Source organism: Triticum aestivum, chromosome 3B, assembly GCF_018294505.1.
Source record: "Triticum aestivum cultivar Chinese Spring chromosome 3B, IWGSC CS RefSeq v2.1, whole genome shotgun sequence".
Lineage (NCBI taxonomy): Eukaryota > Viridiplantae > Streptophyta > Magnoliopsida > Poales > Poaceae > Triticum > Triticum aestivum.
In genome coordinates this window covers 540,251,338-540,274,541 of record NC_057801.1, presented here as the reverse complement: position 1 = coordinate 540,274,541, position 23,204 = coordinate 540,251,338, and the positions used below count along the sequence as shown (strand labels likewise).

Genomic DNA, 23,204 nt, shown 5'->3' with positions numbered 1-23,204 from the left:
GTGCGTACCATGATTTGTTCGCGAAACAATGTGGACCGTGGCATTGCAGGTTTGCTTGTAGTCCAAATAAATAGAGAGGGAGAAACAAAAAAAGTCTCAGAGCTGATATTGGCGCTCGCATTTTATTGGATTTATTTCAGACCGATGTGCGTTTAGCGGGAGGAGACATTCCCATTAATTATGAAGGCTTTTGTGTCGACTTCGTCAATCTCAAGATAATGTGTCGGTTCAGTATCTCGGAGCTGCTCATAGGGATATGATGTGCATGTGTGTGTTCGTTCATACGGGTAAGTGTATACTCGTGTATGTGAGCGACTTTGATGCTACCGTGTTAAAAAAACAAAAAAAATGGAAGAGAATATTTGTATCAGACCTACCCCGTCCCCCGCCTCCCGCGTCGCCTTCCCTGGCGGCGACGAGGGAACCCAGATCCGGCGGCGGCACACCCTCCCCACCTTCCTCCCCACCTCGCCGCCATAGGAGGAACGGCCGCCGAAGCCCGCGCCGGCTCCCGGGATGGTGGCGGCGGGGCGACTTGGTTGGATCCAGCCCTCCCCTCCAATCCCCGCGAGCATGCTGCGCCCTGGCGCCTCGGCGCGACCCAGATCCCGAGGGCAGCTGCGCTCCACAACCGTATTGCCCTCCGCCCCCGCCCCCCGCGCGCGTGATGCGGTTATGGCACCTCGGCGCGGCTTGGATCCCGACGGCGGCTACTCGGCGAAGGCCTTGCTCCTCTCCCGCGGTGGTGCTGCTCCGGCTGGGTGGCGCCCCCACTGGCTCCTTGGTGGTGTCCACAGTGTGCGCGCGAGGCTACGGTAGTCGGACCTGCGCTCTCCAGGTCCCCCGGCTCGTCATCGTCCTCTGCTAGCGCGGTTCCGGATCTAGTGCTCCGAAGGCCGTCTTTCTCTCCGGCTTCTTCGGTTCATTGGTCCTCGCCGTTGCTGCTCCGGCCCCGGCAGTCCAAGACCTGCGCTTTTCAGTGCCTTTGGCTTGCCCGCACACTGCTCATGCGGCTCCGTCCTCGGCGCCCTCGTTGGCCGCGTCCCTTCTGGCCTTGTCGGCTTGCTGGCGTCCGGACGGATCCGTCCCGGTGGTCCAGATCTGTGTTCCTTCCAGATCCTGGTCTACTTGTGGCGCCACCATCCTATGTCGGCCCCCATCGCCTCCCCAACCCCGTCCACCTCCTTGCCTCGTCAACTTGTCATTTTCAAAGCTCGCGTGTTCGCAGCTCTCCTCCATGTGGTGGCAGCTCCAATCTACATGTTGAGTTCCTCGTCTTCTGATCTCAAACTGGCTGATGTGGGATTGCTCAGACTCGGCCAGGGTGAAATCCCCGCTCGGCTTGCCGATGCTGGCAGCAGCGACACTCGCGAGTGTCGTCACCTTCTTGAAGGCGTTCTCATGGCTTCTATCTGTGCCCCTTCGAGCATCGGGGGAAACCCCAGGTCCGGCTCACCGGATCGGACAGCGACGACGCCATAACGTTGTTTCCCTTCTCGAAGGCGTTGTCTTATTTGTTCGGCGTCCCCGATGTTGGATTTCAACTTATGGAAATGATCATGTCGGTTCGGACGGCATCTCATGGCGTAGGCACCTTAGGCGCTATGTACGTCATCATCGGCGCTTCTCCCACTGTTTCCGTCCTTGGCCCGGCCGGGTCCTGCCGCCCACTAGCTGATCTCTTGGCGCTCTAGGTGAGAGTACGTTGATCCTGTCGTGTTTGGGGCTGCGATCGTGCGGATGTGGTGCCTCGTGTTAGCCGTGACGCGGTGTGGGTGTCTTGAGCCCTGTGTCTCCTTGCCTTTTGTGGACGGAGGCCGGGCTAGGTGGGTTTAGCTACGTGTGTCCTCTATTTGGGCTGAGCATCCCTCTTTTATTAGCTTCAGGTATCATACTCGCGCCTTCTTGCGTTCGTGTAGTGTGTTGTATCATCTTTGTACTTTCTCTATTGTCCTCTATCAATGAAAAATTTGCATATTCGTGAAAAAAAATATTCGTACCAAGCGGTCAGCTTGCAAGCTACTCCCAACAAAAAAATTGAAAGAAAACATTCTTTGGATAATACGAGTACGGACAGCGCGTTTAGAGAAGAAAACAAGCAACTGTCAAAAAGTCACCGTACTCAGTCAATTATGAACCACCCGCACTTGTTACATGGACGAACCGGTCGGCTGCGCGACAAGGAAGCTCAGCTGCGTGGCCGGCTGGTGACGGTAGCAATGCGGGCGGGGTTGAGCTCAAACCAGACCTGGCGGAACACCTTGACGATGCAGTCGTGGTGCTCCTCGGCGTTTAGCGCCAGGTAGCACGCCAGGAGCGTCTCCAGCTCCTCCGGCCGCCCGATGCGCTTGCTCGTTATCATCTCCACCATCGAGTTGCGGAACTCCCGCTGCGGGTCGCTCGTCCGCCGCACCACCGCGAACCTCTCAAGCCCCGACACGGCCACCACGGTGCACCGCGGCGAACGGACGCGCACCGCTGCCAGCCTCGCGCCCGGCGTAGTCCTTCCGGAGAAGGACCGCCGCCCGCTTCCTCGGCGTCGGCGCTGGTGGCTCCGAGGCCGCTTTTCTTCGTCCGTGTCGGACGGCAGCGTCAGCACCGGGGTCGGCGCCGTCGCCAGCACACACTGCGGCGAGGAAGCAGCGCGGGAGAACGCGCTGAGGTGGCTGAGCGGCGGGAGATCGCGATCGCCCCCGACGGAGTAGTGGCGTCGGCGGGAGAGCTGGCGCGCGGCCGTGGCCTCAGCCTCGGCGTCATCGTTGCCGACGGAGAGACGACGCGGCACGATATCGGCGGCTGCGGGTGACAAAGTATCTGGCGGGCTGCTCCGCGATGCCGGGCTCGGGGTCGCGCCCTCGTGGAAGCCGCCGCCGGAGCTCTTGGCCTCAGGCGCGGCATGCTTCTTGGGCTTAGAGGAAGCAGCGGCATTGTGCTTAGCCGTGAGCTTGGAGAACCATGTGAGCGGCGAGAAGGCCGCCTTGCCCTTGCCGCTCTTGCTCTCTTCATGCGCCTGGTCTTGTGGCAGCAGCTGCTGCTGCTTAGTTTTCAGCCCCCACCACCTCATGGCTATGGTTTCTCTCTCAGTGTTATGTGAGCTTGTAGTGTGAGGAGAGAAGAGTCCGGCGCTATGGGAGGTATTTAAAGCGGGGGGTTTTGGCGGCCAAGCTACGGGTATGATGTTTGAAAGTTCAAAGCTGGGGGCCAAAGTTTTAATAAGCCGTCACTTTTCTTTTGCATGCATGCACCGTGCATTTTGGCTGATTGATTAGCGTGATTGACGCTAATGTTTAGTACTACTCCACTGTAGTTGTAGTACATCACGTTTGGCGTGTCCCTCGCGGACTTCGAAAGCTACAGTAGTGCAGCCTTTGGCGACATGCAAGCAGTACACAGCCCTGCTGTATGACTTTTGTTGTGATTACCCAGGTCTTGATAGTCTTTATCTGCAGATTATGACGAGGAGATCGATTTGGATGTTGTCAACAACACCGGCTTAGCTCTGGCATGTGGGACAACGGGACATGGCTCGGCGTGGAGCAGGACAGGAGGAGTGCAACTTTGGGAACAGAAAGTGAGACGAAACCAAAGGGAATCACCGATCGAGGAGGCGAGGGGAGGCCGGCAGGCGTGATCCCGGCCCTGGCCGCCGTCCGGGCGAAACTCCTGAGACCCCATTCTACGAGGCCACGACGCAAACTCGCCTCTCGTCTTTGCGTGCGTGCGTGCCCTGCCTTTCCATTCCTTTTCCCCGTGAGAGGAGAGAGCAGCGGGGGCAGAGGTGCAGAAGCTGCAGACACGCGCGCTGCCGATTGCGCGAAAAGGGTGGCACCCTGGTTGTTGGTGATTGGGTGGGGCCTGTGCCTGGCGTGCCGGCTTTTGCTCCCTTTCCTGCGCTGCAAATGTTGCATGCCTACGGGCTACGGCTAGGGTTCTTGGTTGTTGCATCCTCTGAGCTGAGCAGTGTGAGTGTCTGGCCTCTTTGTTCGAACAAAGTCCGCGCCACCGCCTTTTTAACGACGTCCGGCCGGACCTGTATCCTGTTTTGCTATAATTACCTTTGGACATGATAAGTGTTACAAGTCACGTACTAGCACGTTCCGAACGTTTCTATGGCAAGTTTAGTGACGCGACATTACAACTAGCGTGTTTTACTTTATTTTTGACAGAAACTTGTTATGTCACTGAAATTTGCCATCCTTACGTGACTGAAATTGCGATAAAAACGTCAGGACCGGAATGCTATGCACCTAGCGTGTGACACTTATCATTTGAGTTCCTTTCCCGTTCGCTCATGGATGCGAGGATGGTGAAAAATCACAAAACTGACCCTTTGGCCAAAGTTCAGCACAAAATGGCCCTTTTTTGAAAATATTTCACAAAATGGCCCTACACGCATGACGCCCGCACCCGGGGCGCCATGCTAGATATCATAACGCCCCGGTCAAGGGCGCCATACTGGTCAGCGCTAACTTGCCACGTTGGCAGGGCTTGCCACCATGGCGCCCCAGGCCAGGGCGCCGTGCTGATGGTCATGATGCCCCTGCTCAGGGCTCCATGCCCCTTGCGTGAACAAAACAGAGTCTCCCTTGTTTTCCCCTCCATAAACCCTCACTTTTCCCCTTCTCCACCCCGGCCGCCCCACTCAAGCCCCTACCTAATGCCCACAAAATTTCGTGGATCGGAGCTCCAAATCGGTGATTTATCCTTCCCTTCGACCCCTCAAGGTATTCTCCATCATTCCTCCTCTTTTTGTTGGTTGAAATCTCCACATTGTGGGGATTTGGGGAAACCCTAGGTCATCCAATTTTGCTATTTTTGTTGATGCATTTTGGTGTTTATAATTCTAGATGGCGAGGATCGTCAATGTGCATCATGTGGACTTTGTCTCCTTTGAGAAGGGAGATGCGGAGTATGGTGACCCTAAGAAGAAGCCGGTAGTGATTGTGTTTCCCACAAGACCTAGCCTTGAGGAGGTTTTGGTTGAGCTTCGAAGAAGGTTGAATTGGATGGAAGAAAGCGATAGAGTAGACTTAATCGTAAGGTATAATGTTGGGTATGGGCAACATATTCGTTGGAAGATAATGCCTCTTGACTCCGAGTTTCATTGGGAATCATATAAAGAGAGTGTGTAGGCCTCACAAGATAAATCATTTGAGTTATTTGCCACAAAGATTGTTTGTGCTCAGCTGCACATTGATTTGAATCGGTGTGCATCTTCATATGATGTTAGAAGCCCGGTTCGAGATTCAACACATGTCACTCCGGATGTGCATGACACAACAATGAGCCAACCTCCAATGACCCAATGTTTGAGCCCCGACGGGAATGACCAAGTTGATAATGAAGACTTGCACATGGATGGTGGTGAGTTTGAGGGTGATGAATCGGAGGCTTATCTTCATGACCATTATGTTGGTGATGTTGAGGCAAATTGCATGGAAGAGGACATGGACCATGAGATTCCATACGATAGTCCTATGCATGGGACTCGGAGGATCAAGGCCCGGATGAAGAAATAGATGAGGATGGTTTGACGGCTAAAGAAGCCAATGCTTTCAAGAAGGTAATAGGCCGTAGTCACAAGACATCATTGTTTCGTGATCTAAGCCTAGCCGATAAGGCGATTGTTGATGGTGGCACAAGTAAAATTCTTGCACCAAGGTTAACTTCAAAGCGAGATACCAAAGCAAGTGTGTATGGTGTTAGTGAAGGAACAATCTTTGAAAGCTTGACAGAACTTCAAATATGGGCCAAGGACTACGCCGTTAAGTTTCATCAGCCATTCATTGTGGAGAAGTTAAACTCAAAAGTGTGTTATGTGGTCAAATGTGAGGAACATCAGAGAGCGAAAATTTGGGTCCTTAGTCGTTTCTGCAGCTAACAGGCATGGTGCCCTGACCCAGGGCGTCATGTGAGTATGCACAACGCCCTACAATGGGGCGCCATACATGGCGCGCCGACTTAATTAGCATGACGCCCTGAACATCAGAGAGCAAAAAATTTGGTCCTTAGCCGTTTCTGCAGCCAACAGGCATGGCGCCTTGCCCCAGGGCGTCATGCTGTCAACAGGCATGGCGCCTTGCCACAGGGCGTCATGCTGTCAACAGGCATGGCGCGCTACCCCGGGGCGTCATGCTGTCAACTAGCTACTTGCTGATGCTGTTGTTGGCTATTTGCTGAGTAGTGGTGCTGCTGTTGCTGGAGTTTTGTTGATGCTTCAATAACATTAAGTGGAAGAGAACCATCACAAATGCATCAAGTCTCATACATAGTTCAAGACAAAGTTTCATACATAGTTCACCACAAATGCATCAAGTATCATACATAGTTCACCACAAATGCATCAAGTTTCCTACATAGTTCAAGACAAATGCATCATTTCCTTCCTTTCCCCCTCTTAGCCGGTGCAGCATCCTTCCCCTTCACTAAGAGCCTTCTCCTCTGCAGCGGCACCTCCACCTTCTCCTCCTCTGAAGCGGCCTTGATCACCGGAGCCTTACGTGCCTTCCTGTCGTATTTGTGCGGAGTATACTTTCCACGCCTTTGACTAGGCTGGGGTGCATCGGGCATCTGCGAGGTGTTGATCTCATCATGCGTCTGTTCATCGCCCTCCCCCCCTCGCCATCAACCAAGTCGTCGAGTGGGTGTTCTGTGGCACTTGATGATGATCTCGACCTCGACGTAGAAGGCATGGCGACATCGATGGAGCGGCAGCCTAGTAGAGCACCCAGGCCACGTGCCCAAAACTTGCTCCGTTGTGAAATCAACATATCAAAGTAAGGAGATAAACATTAACAAGTGTGTATGGAAATCAATTTACGAAGCGTCATACCTCAACAAAAGCTTTTAGCTTGTTGTACGCCTCATCACGTGAAGGGTACTTGAATGTCTTGCTAGCGTCGTTCACATGCTTCGAGAACTCGAATTGCTGTTCAAAAAGACAAAATAAATCATGTTCAGTTCAATGTTTCTTATGGTTCCAACTAGAGATAGTGGTAACTTACCACAAAGCGGACAACGGGCGCCGATTCATACCATCTACCATCTCTTGTAAGTTTGTTGTACTGCATGTTGGCCATCCGGTCGAACCCTGGATTGGATTCATGCAATATGTCATTTGGATCAAATGCCGGCGGGTTTATATGAGTACGAGTAACAGAACAAAACCACACGAGATAGTGGTTGAATACTTCCGTATCGAAAGCCTGCGGGGGAGGCTTAGAAGTACGTTCACGCAATGAGAGCTCAATCTTATTGATCTTGTGCTTGAACTCCTGGATATACATGTCATGCTCACGATTCCACTTCTTTATACTCTTCTGCTTCATCTTGTCAAAGCTGCTTATTCAAATTCATCATGTTCGTTAGTAGCATGAAACAATGAAAAGAATACCTTCAAGTAGTATTAATCATTTACCTATGTAGATGTATCGAAGTGTCCTTGTCCTTTGGCGGGGTCTCCTGATATAAGCCAAACTGTGTCATAACCCGCTGTGGCTGATGAAACTCAACGACATAGTAACAAATCAATGGGCAACGCATCCGCCATAGGTTTGCTTCTTCATAACACTTTCGGTTCAATCTGAAAGTGAGACTTCTGTCAATATTACCTGCCGTTCCGTATGGCTCCCAGGTCACCTGTAGCGTCAAATAATAAAATAGATGCTGTCGAATTTTGGGTTCCGGCAGACTCTCAAGGTTCGAACTCTGGGGTGCACGCGGAGATCACACCCCCTGCCTACCCATGTCTCGTCGCCTCGCAAGGATCTAAATTACACGAAGAACAACACAAGGGACACGAGATTTATACTGGTTCAGGCCACCATTGTGGTGTAATACCCTACTCCAGTGTGTGGTGCGGTGGATTGCCTCTGGGGCTGATGATGAATAGTACAAGGGAAGAACAGCCTCGCGAGGGTCTGTTCTTGGCTGGTGCGATGAACTACTGGGGGAGTTCAGTCGCCTCTCTCTCTATATATATATATCAAAATGCCTCTCGATGGCTAGATCGCTAGATGCCGATCCCTCTGGGTGGCTAGTCCTATTTATAGGCGGAGGCCCTGGGCCTCTTCCCAAATATTGAGCGGGAAGGGCGCCAATAATTGGCCATTTTGAAGGGGAACATCTAGTACACTTATCCTGACTAAAGTTGGTCCTCGCCTGCCAAAGGCCCTGACGATGATGCCGGCTTGGGCTCCATGATGACCTCCATCCTGCCGTCCTGCTGGTCTTGGTCTTGTTGCACCGAAATGGTTTCCTTTGCTTGATACTCTCGCCTGCGCTTGCTCCCTTTGCACCAAAGAGGAAACAAGGACTCTGCGCAGGCCAGCACCCGCCTGGCCTTGGTCGTCATGGCTTGCGTCATGGGCACCTCGTGAGGTACCCCGCCTTGATCTCTCCGCCTCCTCATGAGCCAGCCTGACGAGGCCGTGCCCGAGGAAGCCTCCTGTCGTTCGCCCCGCGAGGCTTGGCCCCTCGCGAGGGTCTTGAGCATGTGTTGATGAAGATGGGCCACACTGGGCCACTCCTTGAGCCACGTCGCAGGCCGCAGGCAGGCAAGTCTGGGTACCCCCATTCCCAGAACGCCGACAAATGCTTACTATGATTTTTGGAAAACCGAAGGGGCAACACAGTCAACAAACTAACCTGCTCCGGGGTCATGATGCCGAGCTCGTTGCAATAGTGCAAATACATGGTCTTTGAATTGCCAACAAAGCCTTCAACCTTGTCCCACTTATACGCCCATGTAGGCATACAGTCCGGGTCATCATGATCATCCCATGGCTCATAACCAAGACCCGCAGGCGTTGGCCGCCCAACTGGCAAGCGTTCCCAACTCCAGACCGACAAGAGAAGCATGGGACCACCGATATTGGCTTCCTTTGCCTTGGCGGTGTTCTTTGGATCCACGCCCCTACGGCAAGCCTCGTCCAACTACACACAAATAGTAGATATGGCAGTACAAACCATATAAAATATCTACATTGTTAAGATACTATGCAAAACTAGTTACCTGCCGATACAAATAAGCTAGTGCCGTCGTACCCCAACTCAGTCCATGTTCCCACCCAACAAACAACTTTAACCACATAAAGGAAGCATTCACGCCCGTGCCATCCGAGAAAAGAGTCCGGCTGACTACATACCACAAGTATGCCCTGCAATACTGTTGCACCGTTTCATCATCAACATCATCCGTGCACTTACTAAAGTTCTTAGCAATCCAATGATAACTTGCACCGACGGACTTCCCTTGCACCCCCGGCTCCTTCCCAATGAGTCACACCATAGTCTCACGCCATCCCTCTGAATCTGTGCTAAAACAAATAGGCTCTCCTTTGATAGGAAGTCTAGTGATCATTGTAACATCCTGCAAAGTCACCGTCATCTCTCCAGCAAAGAAGTGGAAAGTATGTGTCTCAGGGCGCCATCGGTCAACTAGTGCCGTGATCGCACAAGGATTCATCTTCGGCATCGAATGAGACACGAGTGAGACAAATGGGAGAAGCCCAGTCTTCTGGATATACTCCGTGTATCGCTTGTCATATTCCATCTTCTCATGAACTGCACCAGACCTCAAGTGAAGCTGATCAAAAACCATTCTTTCATCTGCCATGAATCGTGCACGATGAAGTAGATCGTACGATGGATGGATCAGAGAAGCCATCCTAAAAATTTACAATGTACATCGTAAGCCTCCTTTTCATTTGTAAAATCCAGAATAATGGAAATATAAACATACATACAGGTGCAAATACCCATATCCATACAACAAATGGATACATACAACTACAAATCTGTACCTAAGCCAAATCATCCATACAAGTGAATATGCACACACACATTTGCACACAACCTTCTATTCTCTATGTCAAATTAGCTACCAAATACATAAAAACTAAAAAACCTACTATAAGTACCAAATACTAATCATACCATACATATCCCTACCCATACATTTCTAATACAAATGCAAATATCAACAAATTTTGAAAAAGGGGATGAACTAGGGTTTCTACACATGGGGTGAATGCAACAAAATTAACCAATAAAAAGAGGAGAAAGTTGGGGGATTACCTAGAGGATTAGGAGGGGAAGAAGATCCACCGGTTTTCCCCTTCGATCTGTCCTTCTTGGTCGCGGATTTGGAGGAGGGAAGGGAGCAGCGGCGGGCTGGGCGATGAGAGGAAGAACAGAGACGAGCCTCTGTCTCTCTCTGTAGTGAATCGCGGCGGCAGGGGTAATTTCATCGAAGGGGCATGGCGCCCCCGCCCAGGGCATCATGGTCATGCCCATAGCGCCCCCGCCCCTGGGGCGTCATGCAACCACAGATGGGCCCAGGCGTACCGACGTGGCTGGTCAGCGCCGCGACATGGCGCCTTGACTGGGCGTTATGATGTTTAGCATGGCACCCCAGGTGCGGGCGCCATGAGGAAAGGGCCATTTTATGAAATATTTTTGAAAAGAGGTCCATTTTGTGCTGAACTTTGGCCAAAGGGCCAGTTTTGTGATTTTTCACGCGAGGATGAACCCTTAAACTATCAGTTTGTTGCTTTACACTATAGCGACGTAGAGAAAATCACATTAGATACATCATTTGCCGCCTGCTACTATGTGAAGTAGACCGATATGCATGGACGTTAACTCATGCGATCCTAGCAAAATGAAAAATAATTTCAGTCACTAGTGTCTTTTTTGAGATTTCACAAAAAAGGCCCAAAACACCAAGGGTTTTGTACTTAGAGGGGATTTTTACAGGATGTCTCCACCAGGCAGAACCCCAATCATGTAACACAACAGGGACTAACGAGACCTCAACACGCTAAGCTAAACGTCGACATGGTTCCGGTGGTCAACCCTAAAATGCGACCTCCATAAAGCCGCATCATCGCGGCGGCTCTTCATGGACGCATCCAGGGAGGGCGTGTCTTCCCAGAAGACCATGACATTCCGTCGTTTCCACAAATGCCAGCAGCAGAGGAGGAAGAAAGCAGATGGCGATGTAGTCCCGATCACGGGGGTGATGTCAAAGAGATGAAGATTTCTAACCTTGGAGCCTGCCAGAGAAAGCACCACACACCGACAAAACTGCACCAGAAACTCGCAATCGAACACAAGGTGATCCGCAGTCTCAAGCGTAGCCGAGCAGCGGAGGCACCCCGCTTCCTACTCTCTAATGATTGTATTAGGGAGGAGGACATCGCGGGTGTGGACCCAGGCCAGTGAGAGGAGATAGCCAAAGATCTTCACACGGGTGGGTGTCGATGAATCCCACAGGAAACTGGTACTGGGAGTGCACACATCACCCATGGAGTACAAGGCGTACACAGACCTAGCGATAAGGCGTCACTGGGGCAGAGCAAGGAGAGATGTGCCATGGGTCCTCTTGCGTCGTGGCTGAACAGCCACGTAAAAGACCGAGTACGAGGTCATGCTCCTCATCGGCGATCCGCGGGAGGTGGGGAACGAGGATCGTGTCCTGCCCACACCGCCTAACCTAGCACACCGTCACCTCTGGCAGGTTCAGTAAGAGAACAGAGCAGGGAAGACGGCACAGAGCGGCCCATAAGGAAGCAACCAATCATGCCAAAAGGTACTTTCCCCCGATGGCGACGCGCGAGAGGGTGCAGTAGGCCGACATGAGAGACCGAAGAGCCCGCCAGTCAACTCCGAACAGAGAAGAGGCACCGGTGGTCTGGAGGGAACGACCCACAAGCTCAGTCCACTGATACGTCTTCAATGTATTTATAATTTTTGATTGTTTCTTGCTATTATATTATCAATCTTGTATGCTTTATCTGTAGTTTTATAGCATTTTTGGAACTAACCTATTAACCTAATGCCCAGTGCCAGTTTTGTTTTTGCCTATTTTATTGTTTCATAGAAAAACAGTACCAAGCGAAGTCCAAACACGATGAAACTTTACAGTGATTTTTTCTGGACCAGAAGGGGCCTTAGAAGCTTCAGGAGGACGCTAGAAGATATATGAGTGAGCCACAAGTCCACACGGCGCCCCCCCAGGGGTGCACGCCGCCTGAGCTTATAACCCCCTCGTAGCTCCGATTGATCTATTCCAACTCCATAAATTCCCTAAAATCCAAAAACTGTTGGGGAACATTGCATGCAATTAAAAAAAATTCCTACGCTCATGCAAGATCTATCTAGGAGATGCATAGCAACAAGGGGGAGAGAGTTGTCTACGTACCCTTGTAGATCATAAGTGGAAGCGTTTGACAACGCGGTTGATATAGTCGAACTTCTTCTAGCTCCGACCATTCAAGTATCGAACGTACAACACCTTCGAGTTCTGTACATGTTTAGCTCGGTGACGTCCCCCGCCTTATTGATCCAGCAAGGTGTCGAGATAGTAGATGGGTTCCGTCAGCATGATGGCGTGGTGACGGTGATGGTGAAGTGATCCGTGTAGGGCTTCGCCTATGCACCGCGAGAATATGACCGGGGTGTAAACTGTATAGGGCGCCACACGCGGCTAACAATTGATGTTTTGTTGTGCTAGGGCGCCCCCTCACACACACACACACACACACACACACACACACACACACACACACACACACACACATATATATATATATATATATATATATATATATATATATATATATATATAGGTTATAGGGAGAGGGGAGGCAGCCATGGGACGCCCCAAGTAGGATCCGGATCCTACTTGGGGTTTTCCCAAATGGCACCCCCCTTCCATAAATTGCCGGCGGGGGAAGGAAAGGGGGGAAAGGAAGTAGTACTTCCTATTTTTCCTTTTTTCCATTTCCCTCTTTCCTTCTCCTCTTTGGCCGGCCCATATGGGGGGGGGGGGCGCACCAGCCCCTTGTGGCTGGTGCGTTTCCCCTCTTGGCCCAATAGGCCCATATCTTTTGCCAGGGGTGCCCGAAACCACTTCCGGTGACCCGATATGTACCCGGAACACTTATGGTGTCTGAATACCTTCATCCTATATATAAATCTTTACCTCTCAACCATTTCGAGACTCCTTGTCATGTCCGTGATCTCATTCGGGACTCCAAACAACATCCGGTCACCAAATCACAAAACTCGTATAATACAATATCATCATCGAACGTTAAGAGTGTGGACCCTACGGGTGCGAGAACTTTGTAAACATGATCGAGACACCTTTCCGGTCAATAACCAAGAGCGGAACCTGGATGCTCATATTGACTCCCACATATTCTACGAAGATCTTTATCGGTCGAACCGTTGTGACATCATATGATATTCCCTTTGTCATCAGTATGTTACTTGCCCAAGATTCGACCGTCAGTATCTACATGCCTAGTTCAATCTCGTTACCGGCAAGTCTGTTTACTCGTTCCGTAATACATTATCGTCCAACTAACTCATTAGTTTGCTTGCAAGGCTTCTTATGATGTGTATTACCGAGAGGGCCAAGAGATACCTCTCCGATACTCGGAGTGACAAATCATAATCTCGATCTATGCCAACCCAACAAACACCTTCAGAGATACCTGTAGAGCATCTTTATAATCACCCAGTTATGTTGTGATGTTTGATAGCACACAAGGCATTCCTCCGGTATCCGGGAGTTGCATAATCTCATAGTAGAAGGAATATGTATTTGAAAAGAAGAAAGCAACCGAACGATCATAATGCTAAGCTAACGAATGGGTCTCTGATAACCCACTAGTATAGGGGATCGTTCGTAGCCTTCTTCGATAAAGAAGAGTGTCGAACCCAACGAGGAGCTAAAGGCAGAACAAATATTCCCTCAAGCTCTATCGACTACTGATACAACTCTAGGCACACTTGACGTTTGCTTTACCTAAAACGAGTATGAAACTAGTTTGCAAGAATAAAAATCCGAGTACTTTGCGAGAATAAAACTACGAATAAATTGCAAGGCAGTAAAAGTGGATAACTTTTGTCAACAAGAAAGTCATTTGTCCCTAGGCAATCGATAACAAATATCGGTAATCATTCTTGTAATTTTATATGAGGGAGAGGCATGAGCTACATACTTTCTCTACTTGGATCATATGCACTTATGATTGGACCCCTAGCAAGCATTCGCAACTACTAAAGATCATTAAGGTCGTGAAACTCAACCATAGCATTAAGTATCAAGTCCTCTCCAGGGGCATTCGCAGATCTGCCACGCAGCGTATCTAATGCTGCGGAGTTCTACCACGCCGAGGAGGGGAGCTCAACGGAGAAACTGTTCTGGTCCCAGTATGCTGGAGCCGAACACTCGATGCCTCTGAGTGACCAACTGAAGCAGTTGGTTGAACTCCACAGGGCGGCCGAAGTGGCTATGAAAGATTTCATAGTCCGGATGTGGCCTGGTGAGCCCCTGCCCGCTAGCTACTTCGGCCTGATAAAGCGAATGATAAATGCCTGTCCGTGGCTTGAAGTGATCAAGCACTCCGTTTGCATTGAGGGTGCCCGTCGAGCCTTTGCTCGTGCGAAGGTGCATTGGGGCAAGTTGTACGCGGAGAAGGTGGTGAAGGATGGACCGCCAGAGGGCAAGGCGCATCGCTATCCCATAAAATATTATGATGGCGTTATGAAAGGTGCTCATCTCGTGGCCGATGATGTACCAAGGACACTATCTTGGAGTGAATGTACTTCTGTCATTTTTGTAATATAAAGACGAAGTTACTTGCGCTATATAGCGCTTTTTGATTTAAAATATTACCTTATGTGCGGCTGTTTATAAAATTCTGAAAGTACGCCAGTCGTCGGCTTCCGCCCCCATATAACTAGTATCGGGGTGTTCCTGGAAAAAACCCAGACACTCTTTATCCAAATTTTTGGTCCCTGAAGGAGGTGTTTGGCGCAGCGAACAAGGCAATCGGACTATGTGGCTTTATAACTTTCACTTAGCCATAGAAGTCTACAATTTTAAATTTTGGCAAGACCCTAGAATTCGGAAAGCCGAATTGGGGCACTATATACGCCTAAATCGGGTGAGGCCAATTCCTCGCCTAAAGCGGAGAAAATCTTTAAGGATTTTAAGACCTCTCGAACAGCGACCAGCTCTTGCCGCATCATGCTGGTTAGTTTTCAACTTTGTCTACTGAGGAGCTCGTCCGGAAGAACCGGGACACAATCTCAGTAGTTCTCCCTGCGCTACCTTAGCCGATATAAAGGAACATAAGGTACGAAACCAAGGGAGCCGGGCAAACCCAACTATTGACCCAAGACATGATTCGGAGATGATGCATATAATGCTATAAGTTCGGGGTGCCGCACTATTGAAAGTGTTCGGACTTGTCTTGCCGTATTACGGGGCGCCATAAGAAGCCCCTGGCAAACTAAACGTACCAAAGTGTATGGATGCAATAGTAGATAAACATTTATAGAAAAAATGTGCAGATAGGAATAATAAGTTGACGCTGTATATAATTTAGGACAGCCAGACACCCCCTAATCCAGGACTCCCTCAGGGGGCCCCTCACGTTTGCATAAGAATGGAGGGCACCTTAGGACAGCACCATAAATAAAATATACAATCATACCAACCAAGATAACGATTAACCCATAGGACAAAACAAATCTACTAAAACATCATAGAATAGCCAAATATAATTGGGAAATAATATATGGAGTTGAGCACCATGTTTAAGTAGAGATTACAGTGGGGAGAAGGGGTGTTACACCACTGCATAGAGGGGGAGAGAGTTGGTGCTGACAGTAGCAAGATTGTTGATGTAGATCGCCGTCAGGATCCTTGCCCCGGTGGCACTCCGGCGCCACCAGGAGAGAGGGGGAGAGATCCCCCCTTCTTCTTCTTCCTTGGCCTGCCCCCTAGATGGGAGGAGAGTTCCCCCTCTGGTCCATGGCCTCCATGGCGGCAGAGGGGCAGGAGCCCCTCCGAGATTGGATCTCCCTCTCTGTTCTCTTCTGTTTTGCGTTCCCAGATCTAGCCCTTCACGGTTTCTTAAATTCCCAGATGCGTAACTTCGATTGTGCTGAAATTTTTACACGATTTTTTTCCACAAATTATCTTCTTGCGCCAGAAGAAGGGCCTCAACCACCTTACGAGGAGGGCATAAGACACCAGGGCGCGCCTGGGGCCTGGGGCACGCCCTAGTGGGTTGTGGGCTCTGTGGGCCCCCGTTTGCATTTATTCCACCTCCAAAAAATCACACAAATTCCAAAATAATTCTCCGTAAATTTTATCGCGTTTGGACTTTGTTTTATATGGATTTTCTGTGATACAAAAAACAGGAACTAGCACTAGGCACTGGATCAATAGGTTAGTCCAATAAATCATGTAAAAAGTTGCCAAAAATATGTGAAAGTTTTATAATATTGGCATGAAACAATAAAAAATTATAGATACGACGGAGACGTATCATCATCCCCAAGCTTAATTCCTGCTCGTCCTCGAGCAGGTAAATGATAAAAAAGATAGTTTTTGATGTGGAATGCTACCTAGCATAAAATTAATCATATATCTAATCATGGCATGAGTATTAAGACACAAATGATTCAAAGCAATAGTCTATAATTTGACATAAAGACATCAATAGTCAGGTATCTAACAAACAGTCGTGTCTTTCAAAATATCAACGATAAAGAAATATATCCCTACAAAATCATATAGTCTTGTCATGCTCTGTCTTCTTAACACAAAGTATTTATCATGCACACCCCCATGACAAGCCGAGCAATTGGTTCATATTTTTAACGCCCTTCAGCTTTTTCAACTCCCACGCAATACATGAGCGCAAGCCATGGATATAGCACTACGGGTAGAATAGAGTATGATGATAGGGGTAAATATAAAGAAGACAAAAAGGTAAGAAAGTCTCACATCGACGCGGCTAACAAACGGGCTATGGAGATGCCCATCAATTTATATTAATGCGAGGAGTAGGGATTGCCATGCAACGGATGCACTAAGAGCTATAAGTGTATGAAAGCTCAATATGAAAACTAAGTGGGTGTGCATCCAACTTGCTTGCTCATGAAGACCTCGGGCATTTGAGGAAGTCCATCACCGGAATATACAAGCCAAGTTCTATAATGAAAAATTCCCACTAGTATATGAAGTGACTAAATAGGAGACCCTCTATATGAAAAACATGGTGCTACTTTGAAGCACAAGTGCGGTAAAAGATAGTAACAATGCCCCTTCTCTTTTTTTTCTTTGTTTTTTCCTTTTTCTTTTTTTCTCTAATTGTCAGGAGTCTCATCCCGACTTGTGGGGGAATCATAGTCTCCATCATCCTTTCCTCACTGGGGCATGCTCTAATAATGAATAATGATGACCATCACACTTCTATTTACTTATAACTCAAAAGAAATAAAAATTGCAATGATCTAGCGTAATATATATATGAAAAATGATGAATGTTGGCTGAGCCACAACTACTATGTCGGCTATATGATCATGCAAAGTAACATGACAATGAATGCTCAAGTCATCAAAATAGAAGCGGTGGAAGTTGCAGGGTAATATATCTCGGAATGGCTATGGAAAGGCCATAATAGGTAGGTATGTTGGCTGTTTTGAGGAAGATATAATAAGACATTTGTGTGATAGAGCATATCATATCACGGGGTTTGGACGCACGTGCGAAGTTTGCACCACATCTCGAGGTGAGACAGGGCAATGCACGGTACCGTAGAGGTTATTAGCCCTCGAAGCAAGGTACTACTACACATGCCCCTAGGGGGTAGATTGGTAAGAAAAGACCATCGCTCATCCCCGACCGCCACTCATAAGGAAGACAATCAATAATAAATCATGCTCCAACTTCATAACATAACGAGAGACCATACATGCATGCTTCGGGAATCACAAACCTTAACACCAATATTCTTACTAACCACAACCATTTACTAGTACCTCCCACATATTCCGTCTCTATATCACAAAACTGTTGCAAGGAATCAAACATATCATATTCGGTGATCCATAAGTTTTATGTAGGATTTCGTGACTAACCATGCAATGGAGCAATTCTTGTTGACTCTCTAAATAGATATAAGTGAAGCATGATAGTTTAATTCTTTCTACAAAAGACCATGCTCTAATAATTATAAGTGAAGCAAAAGAGCATTCTACAAACAATGGTTTCCTATGTGAAGAGAAACAGGCAATCGAAACTTCAAATGATATAAGTGAAGCACATGAAGCATTCTATAAAGCCATACTCAAAAGATATAAGTAAAGTGCAATGAGAATTCTATAAATGAATACCAGCATGGTGCATAAAAGAAAAATTAAAAATAAACACAAAAGACGCTCCAAGATTCACACATATCACATGAACGAAACGAAGATGAAAACATACCGATACTTGTTGAAGAAAGATGGGATGCCTTCCAGGCCATCCCCAAGCTTAGATGCTTGAGTCTCCTTGAATATTTACTTGGGATTCCTTGGGCATCCCCAAGCTTGAGCTCTTGCCTCTCCCCCTTCTCCTCATATCGAGACCTCCTCAATCTTTGATCACTTCATCCACACAAAACTCAACAGAAAGCTCGGTAAGATTCGTTAGTATAATAAAGCAAATCACTACTCTAAGTATTATTTCAAACCAATTCATATTTTGTTTTTGCATTTTATCTACTGTAATATAAATTTTCCATGGCTTATACCACCGATAGAAACGATAGTTTCATCAAAACAAGGAAAACAATGCATCAAAAATAGAATATGTCTTAAACAGGACAGTCTCTAGCAATCTGAACACCTACCATACTTCAGTACTCCAAATTTTTTGAAAAATTAATATGAAATAAAAAAAATTGTATAGCAAGATTGTGCAAAAATTTTCGGAACCTTTTGACGTTCCAGTAAAAAAAATTGAAAATTCACACGCTACAACCAAAGTTTTTGTTTCTGTACTGCACATACCAACAAGCAATCTACCCATCCTAAAGGAAAATTTTGGCACATTATTTTTATAATACAATGGAATGGTACAAGGGGATAATTATTTTTGTGAGAATTTTCATGAAAAAATCCACATTGTTTCCATGAGCATGAACACAAGTGTTCAAGGTCGACTCTCACTTCTCCAACACATAACTTCCAATCGCTTCTCTTTTGTGAAAAGGTTTTTATGTTCCTCTCTATATTTTTTTGTTTTAAACTTTATAAAAGCACTCAACAGAAAGAAATGACTCTCTAAAACTTCGGGTTGTCTCCCTGGCAGCGCTTTCTTTAAAGCCATTAAGCTAGGCATAAAGTGCTCAAGTAATGAATCCACCCGGATCCCAAGGTATATCAAAGCCAATTTTAATTAACAATGATTTGGCATTTAGTAGTGAGCACAAAGCAACATATATCATGCAATGACAAAGTCTAACTCTCTTCCTATGCATCGACATGTCATACAAGAACAATTCATGCACATCAAGTAAAGGCCAATACATAGCATAAGCAGTTTCTTGCAATTTTATCGTGTTGGAAACATAGAGAGGCGGAGATGTAGTTCCTTTCTCATAATAATTGCAAGTAGAGTAGCAAGCACATGCATATTACATTCATCAAAATTATCATGTGCAATGGTAAAAGGCAACCCATCAATATAATCCTTAATAAGAACAAACTCCTCCGATATAGTGTAGTTTGGAGAATTCAAAAAGATAATAGGATTATCATGCATGGGTGCAATAGCAACAATTTAATTCTTAACATAAGGAATTATAGCAAGTTCATCTCCATAAGCATAATTCATATTGGCATCATGGCCACAAGCATCAAGTTCATCAAAAAGGGATATCTGAAACGAATCAATGGGACCATAGCAATTATCAAAACATTCATCCTTTGGTAAGAACGAAGGGGCATTAAATAATATGAGTTGAAGAGTTAATCTCAATAGAAGGTGGGAACGGGTAGCTAGTCCGCTCTTCCTCCTTTTGTTCTTCACTCTTCTCATCATCATTTTCATCCAATGAGCTCATGGTTTCATCAATTCCTTCTTCCATAGACTCCTGCAAAATATTAGTCTCTTCTTGGACAACGGAGACTTTCTCAATAAATATATCAATATCGGAATTGTATTTGTAATTATCATAGCAATATTTAAGGATAACAAAATTTTCAGGTCTATAACTGAATCATCAAAATCTTCAAACTTTTCAAACAAAGATTCAATTTCATAAGCACCCTCAAAAGCAACAAATTCTTCTATTCGTTCCACATCATAGTAATCAGACATATCATTAGCATAAGAAGCCAAGGATTCATTATCATTAAATTTGCATGAAAAGGGAAGGTGTGGAGCATTCATCCTAGAGCAACAGGTATAATCATATCTCAAGCATAGCTCTCGAGCATACCAATGCAACATATGAATTTGATCCCATAACAATTTCTCTTTTTTGTGTCAAGCGATAATCCCTAAAGTATTCATGTTGATCCAACGTTACTCCCATTATCAAGTTGAATGGGGTTTTCTCAGGATTATTAAAGTAGTGCATAATATTTTTCACATAACGAGCACCGAGGGTTTTAGGAGGTTCCCCATCTCCATGAGTAGCAAGTACAACTATGTTTTTGGTGTTTCATGTTCCATATCCATAGCTCAATATAGATAACAACTTAAAATAGAAAATAAAAACTACTTAGTGATAAAGCAAACAAGCACACACGAGAATATTCACCCCACGCTATTGTTACCTGGCAACGGCGCCAGAAAAAGGTCTTGATAACCCACAAGTATAGGGGATTATTTGTAGCCTTCTTCGATAAATAAGAGTGTCAAACCCAATGAGGAGCTAAAGGCAGAACAAATATTCCCTCAAGCTCTATCGACCATCGATACAACTCTACGCACACTTGACATTTGCTTTACCCAAAACGAGTATGAAACTATTTTGCAAGAATAAAACTGCGAGTACTTTGCGAGAATAAAACTATGAATAAACTGTAAGGCAATAAAAGTGGATAGCTTTTGTCAACAAGAAAGTCATTTGTCCCTAGGCAATCGATAACAAGTACCGGTAATCATTCTTGTAATTTTATATGAGGGAGAGGCATGAGCTAACATACTTCCTCTACTTGGATTATATGCACTTATGATTGGACCCCTAGCAAGCATCCGCAACTAGTAAAGATCATTAAGGTTGTGAAACCAAACCATAGCATTAAGTATCAAGTCCTCTTTACGGGGCGGAGATTTCTATGCAAGACCCAGCTTGTGAGGTTGAAATGACATCAGCCATGACGACCAAGGTCAGGCGCGCGCCAGCGGGCGTAGAGCGGTAGGTTTCCTCTTTGGTGCAAAGGAAACAAGCACAGGTGGAGTCCCAAGAAATCAGCCAAAGGTTACTATTTGCGTGCAGCAAGACCAGGACCGCCAGAACGGCAGGATGGATATCATCGCTGAGCCCACCATGACGTCATGATCAGAAGCTTTGCAGGCAAAGACCACCTTTCGTCAGGATCAGATGTACTTCTTGTCCCCTTTCAAATTTGGCTGTTATGGGATCCCTTCCCGCCTAAGTTTTGGAGGAAGAGGACCAAGGCCACTATAAATATAGCCTAGCCACCATCGTAGAAAGCATCGGGTGATCAGCTCATCAAATCCCCAAGAGCTCATCACAAGATCAAGCCTCCTGAGGCTGTTCTTCCACTTGTACTAGTTCATCCTCAGCCCCTCGCGAGGCTAATCCACTGCAAAGCAGGAGTAGGGTATTAATCGAAAGGTGGCCCGAACCTGGGTAAACTGTTGTGTCTTTCTCCTTCTTGTTCATCGAGCTAGGTTGTGAGAGCAGCGGATCGATCGGCTTGAGAGGTTGAGTTCTTCCCACATGCCCCTGAGTTCGAACCTTTCTTGGGTCTACGGAGCCCGGAATCCGACAGCATTGACCTCACGCGCCACTGTTTAAGTTGGCGGTGAGAGCGGTGCAGAGATGCACCCCCGTCAATGCACAGGGCGTTAGTGGCTCTCTGGAATTCCTACTCGCTAGTTTCCACTTCATACCCTCCATCACTTTCATCATTGCAGTCTTCCTTCTCACAGCCCCTGGTGGGTTGTCCTTGGTTTTGAGGACCCTTGCCGGGGCATTTTGCTCCACCGCCTTGGCCCTTTCCGCTAGCGCCATTCTCGCATTTTTCCTTATCTCGCTTCTCATACTCAGCCATCTGCTTCTTGACGAGCTGCTCAACCTGATGACACTCCTGGAGATCATGGCCCTTGATCCGACGGATTTTGCAGTACGGCCCGTCACCTTTCCTAGCCTTCTCGGCAGCCGCAACGTCCCAGCAACCTGTGCACGTGGCAACATCCTTGCCAGGTGCTTCAGGCTTGGCCTTCTTGCCGCTACTAGGTGTGCTTGACCCTTCAACTGTCATCGTCTTGTCCTTGCGCCTTTTATTGTGCTTCTTGTTCTTCTTCTTCTGGCTGTTGATCTCGTCGTCCTCCTCTGAATCAACGTTGACACCATCCTCTTCTCCGGAGAGTCTTCTCCCCTCTTCCACTCGAGCACACTTGTCCACCATGGTGTATAGCTCTTTCACAGTCTTGGGTAATCGGATGTTCTTCTTGGAACATATCCGTCGATTGTGCATGTTGGATGGAATGCAGCTATCATGGCTGCTGGGTGGATATCTGGAATATTCCTATGGACTTGGTCGAATCTCTGCATGTACTTCTACAGAGTCTCTCCTTCCTTCTGTAGGAGAAGCTACAAGTCACTGGGCTGCCCTGGTTCTTGATGGCCGTCCGTGAAGGCGCCAATGAACTCATGGCATAGGTCAGTCCAGGTTGAACTGGAGTTCTCCGGCAGGTGCATCAGCCAAGACCTCACGTTTGGCTTGAGTGCCAAAGGGAAGTAGTTGGTGAACACCTTCTCATCCCTTCCCCCGGCAGCTTGAACAACGATGATGTACATGCTCAAGAAGTCTGTCGGGTTCAATCTTCCGTCATACTTCTCAGGTATCTTTGGCTTGAACGTGCGAGCATATGGCCAGCGAACTTGCCGTAGCTCGCGAGTGAAGGCAGGGCACCGACCTTGAAAGGTAGGTACCCATCCTCACCGAGCGCGGGCTCGTCAATGCCAGTGCCATCTCGCCTGTCTTACGTATGGTGGTTGTCGCGGCGTCGTTCGAAAGTGATGCGTCCGACCTTCTGTTTGACACGAGAAAAATCTTAATGTGCTCTCCGTGAGAAGGGAAGAGAAGAAGTGTGGATTTTCTCTCATGCGTCGGGGAAAAGAAAAATGCGGGCGTGCCAGTGTAC

At 47.5% G+C, this 23,204-nt stretch overlaps 1 protein-coding gene across 1 annotated transcript; it reads right to left on the bottom strand.

The window, feature by feature from the left end:
• Positions 1 to 1,983: 1,983 nt before the first annotated feature.
• LOC123065670 (transcription repressor OFP1) lies at positions 1,984 to 3,096 on the bottom strand. Its single transcript, XM_044488911.1, has one exon. It carries the CDS (start codon positions 3,062 to 3,064, stop codon positions 2,189 to 2,191), a length of 876 nt encoding a protein of 291 aa, XP_044344846.1. The 5' UTR covers positions 3,065 to 3,096; the 3' UTR covers positions 1,984 to 2,188.
• Positions 3,097 to 23,204: the final 20,108 nt, after the last annotated feature.

Bases quoted from the DNA above. Each gene is read 5' to 3' on its own strand.
- LOC123065670 (XM_044488911.1), bottom strand. From the start codon at position 3,064: ATGAGGTGGTGGGGGCTGAAAACTAAGCAGCAGCAGCTGCTGCCACAA.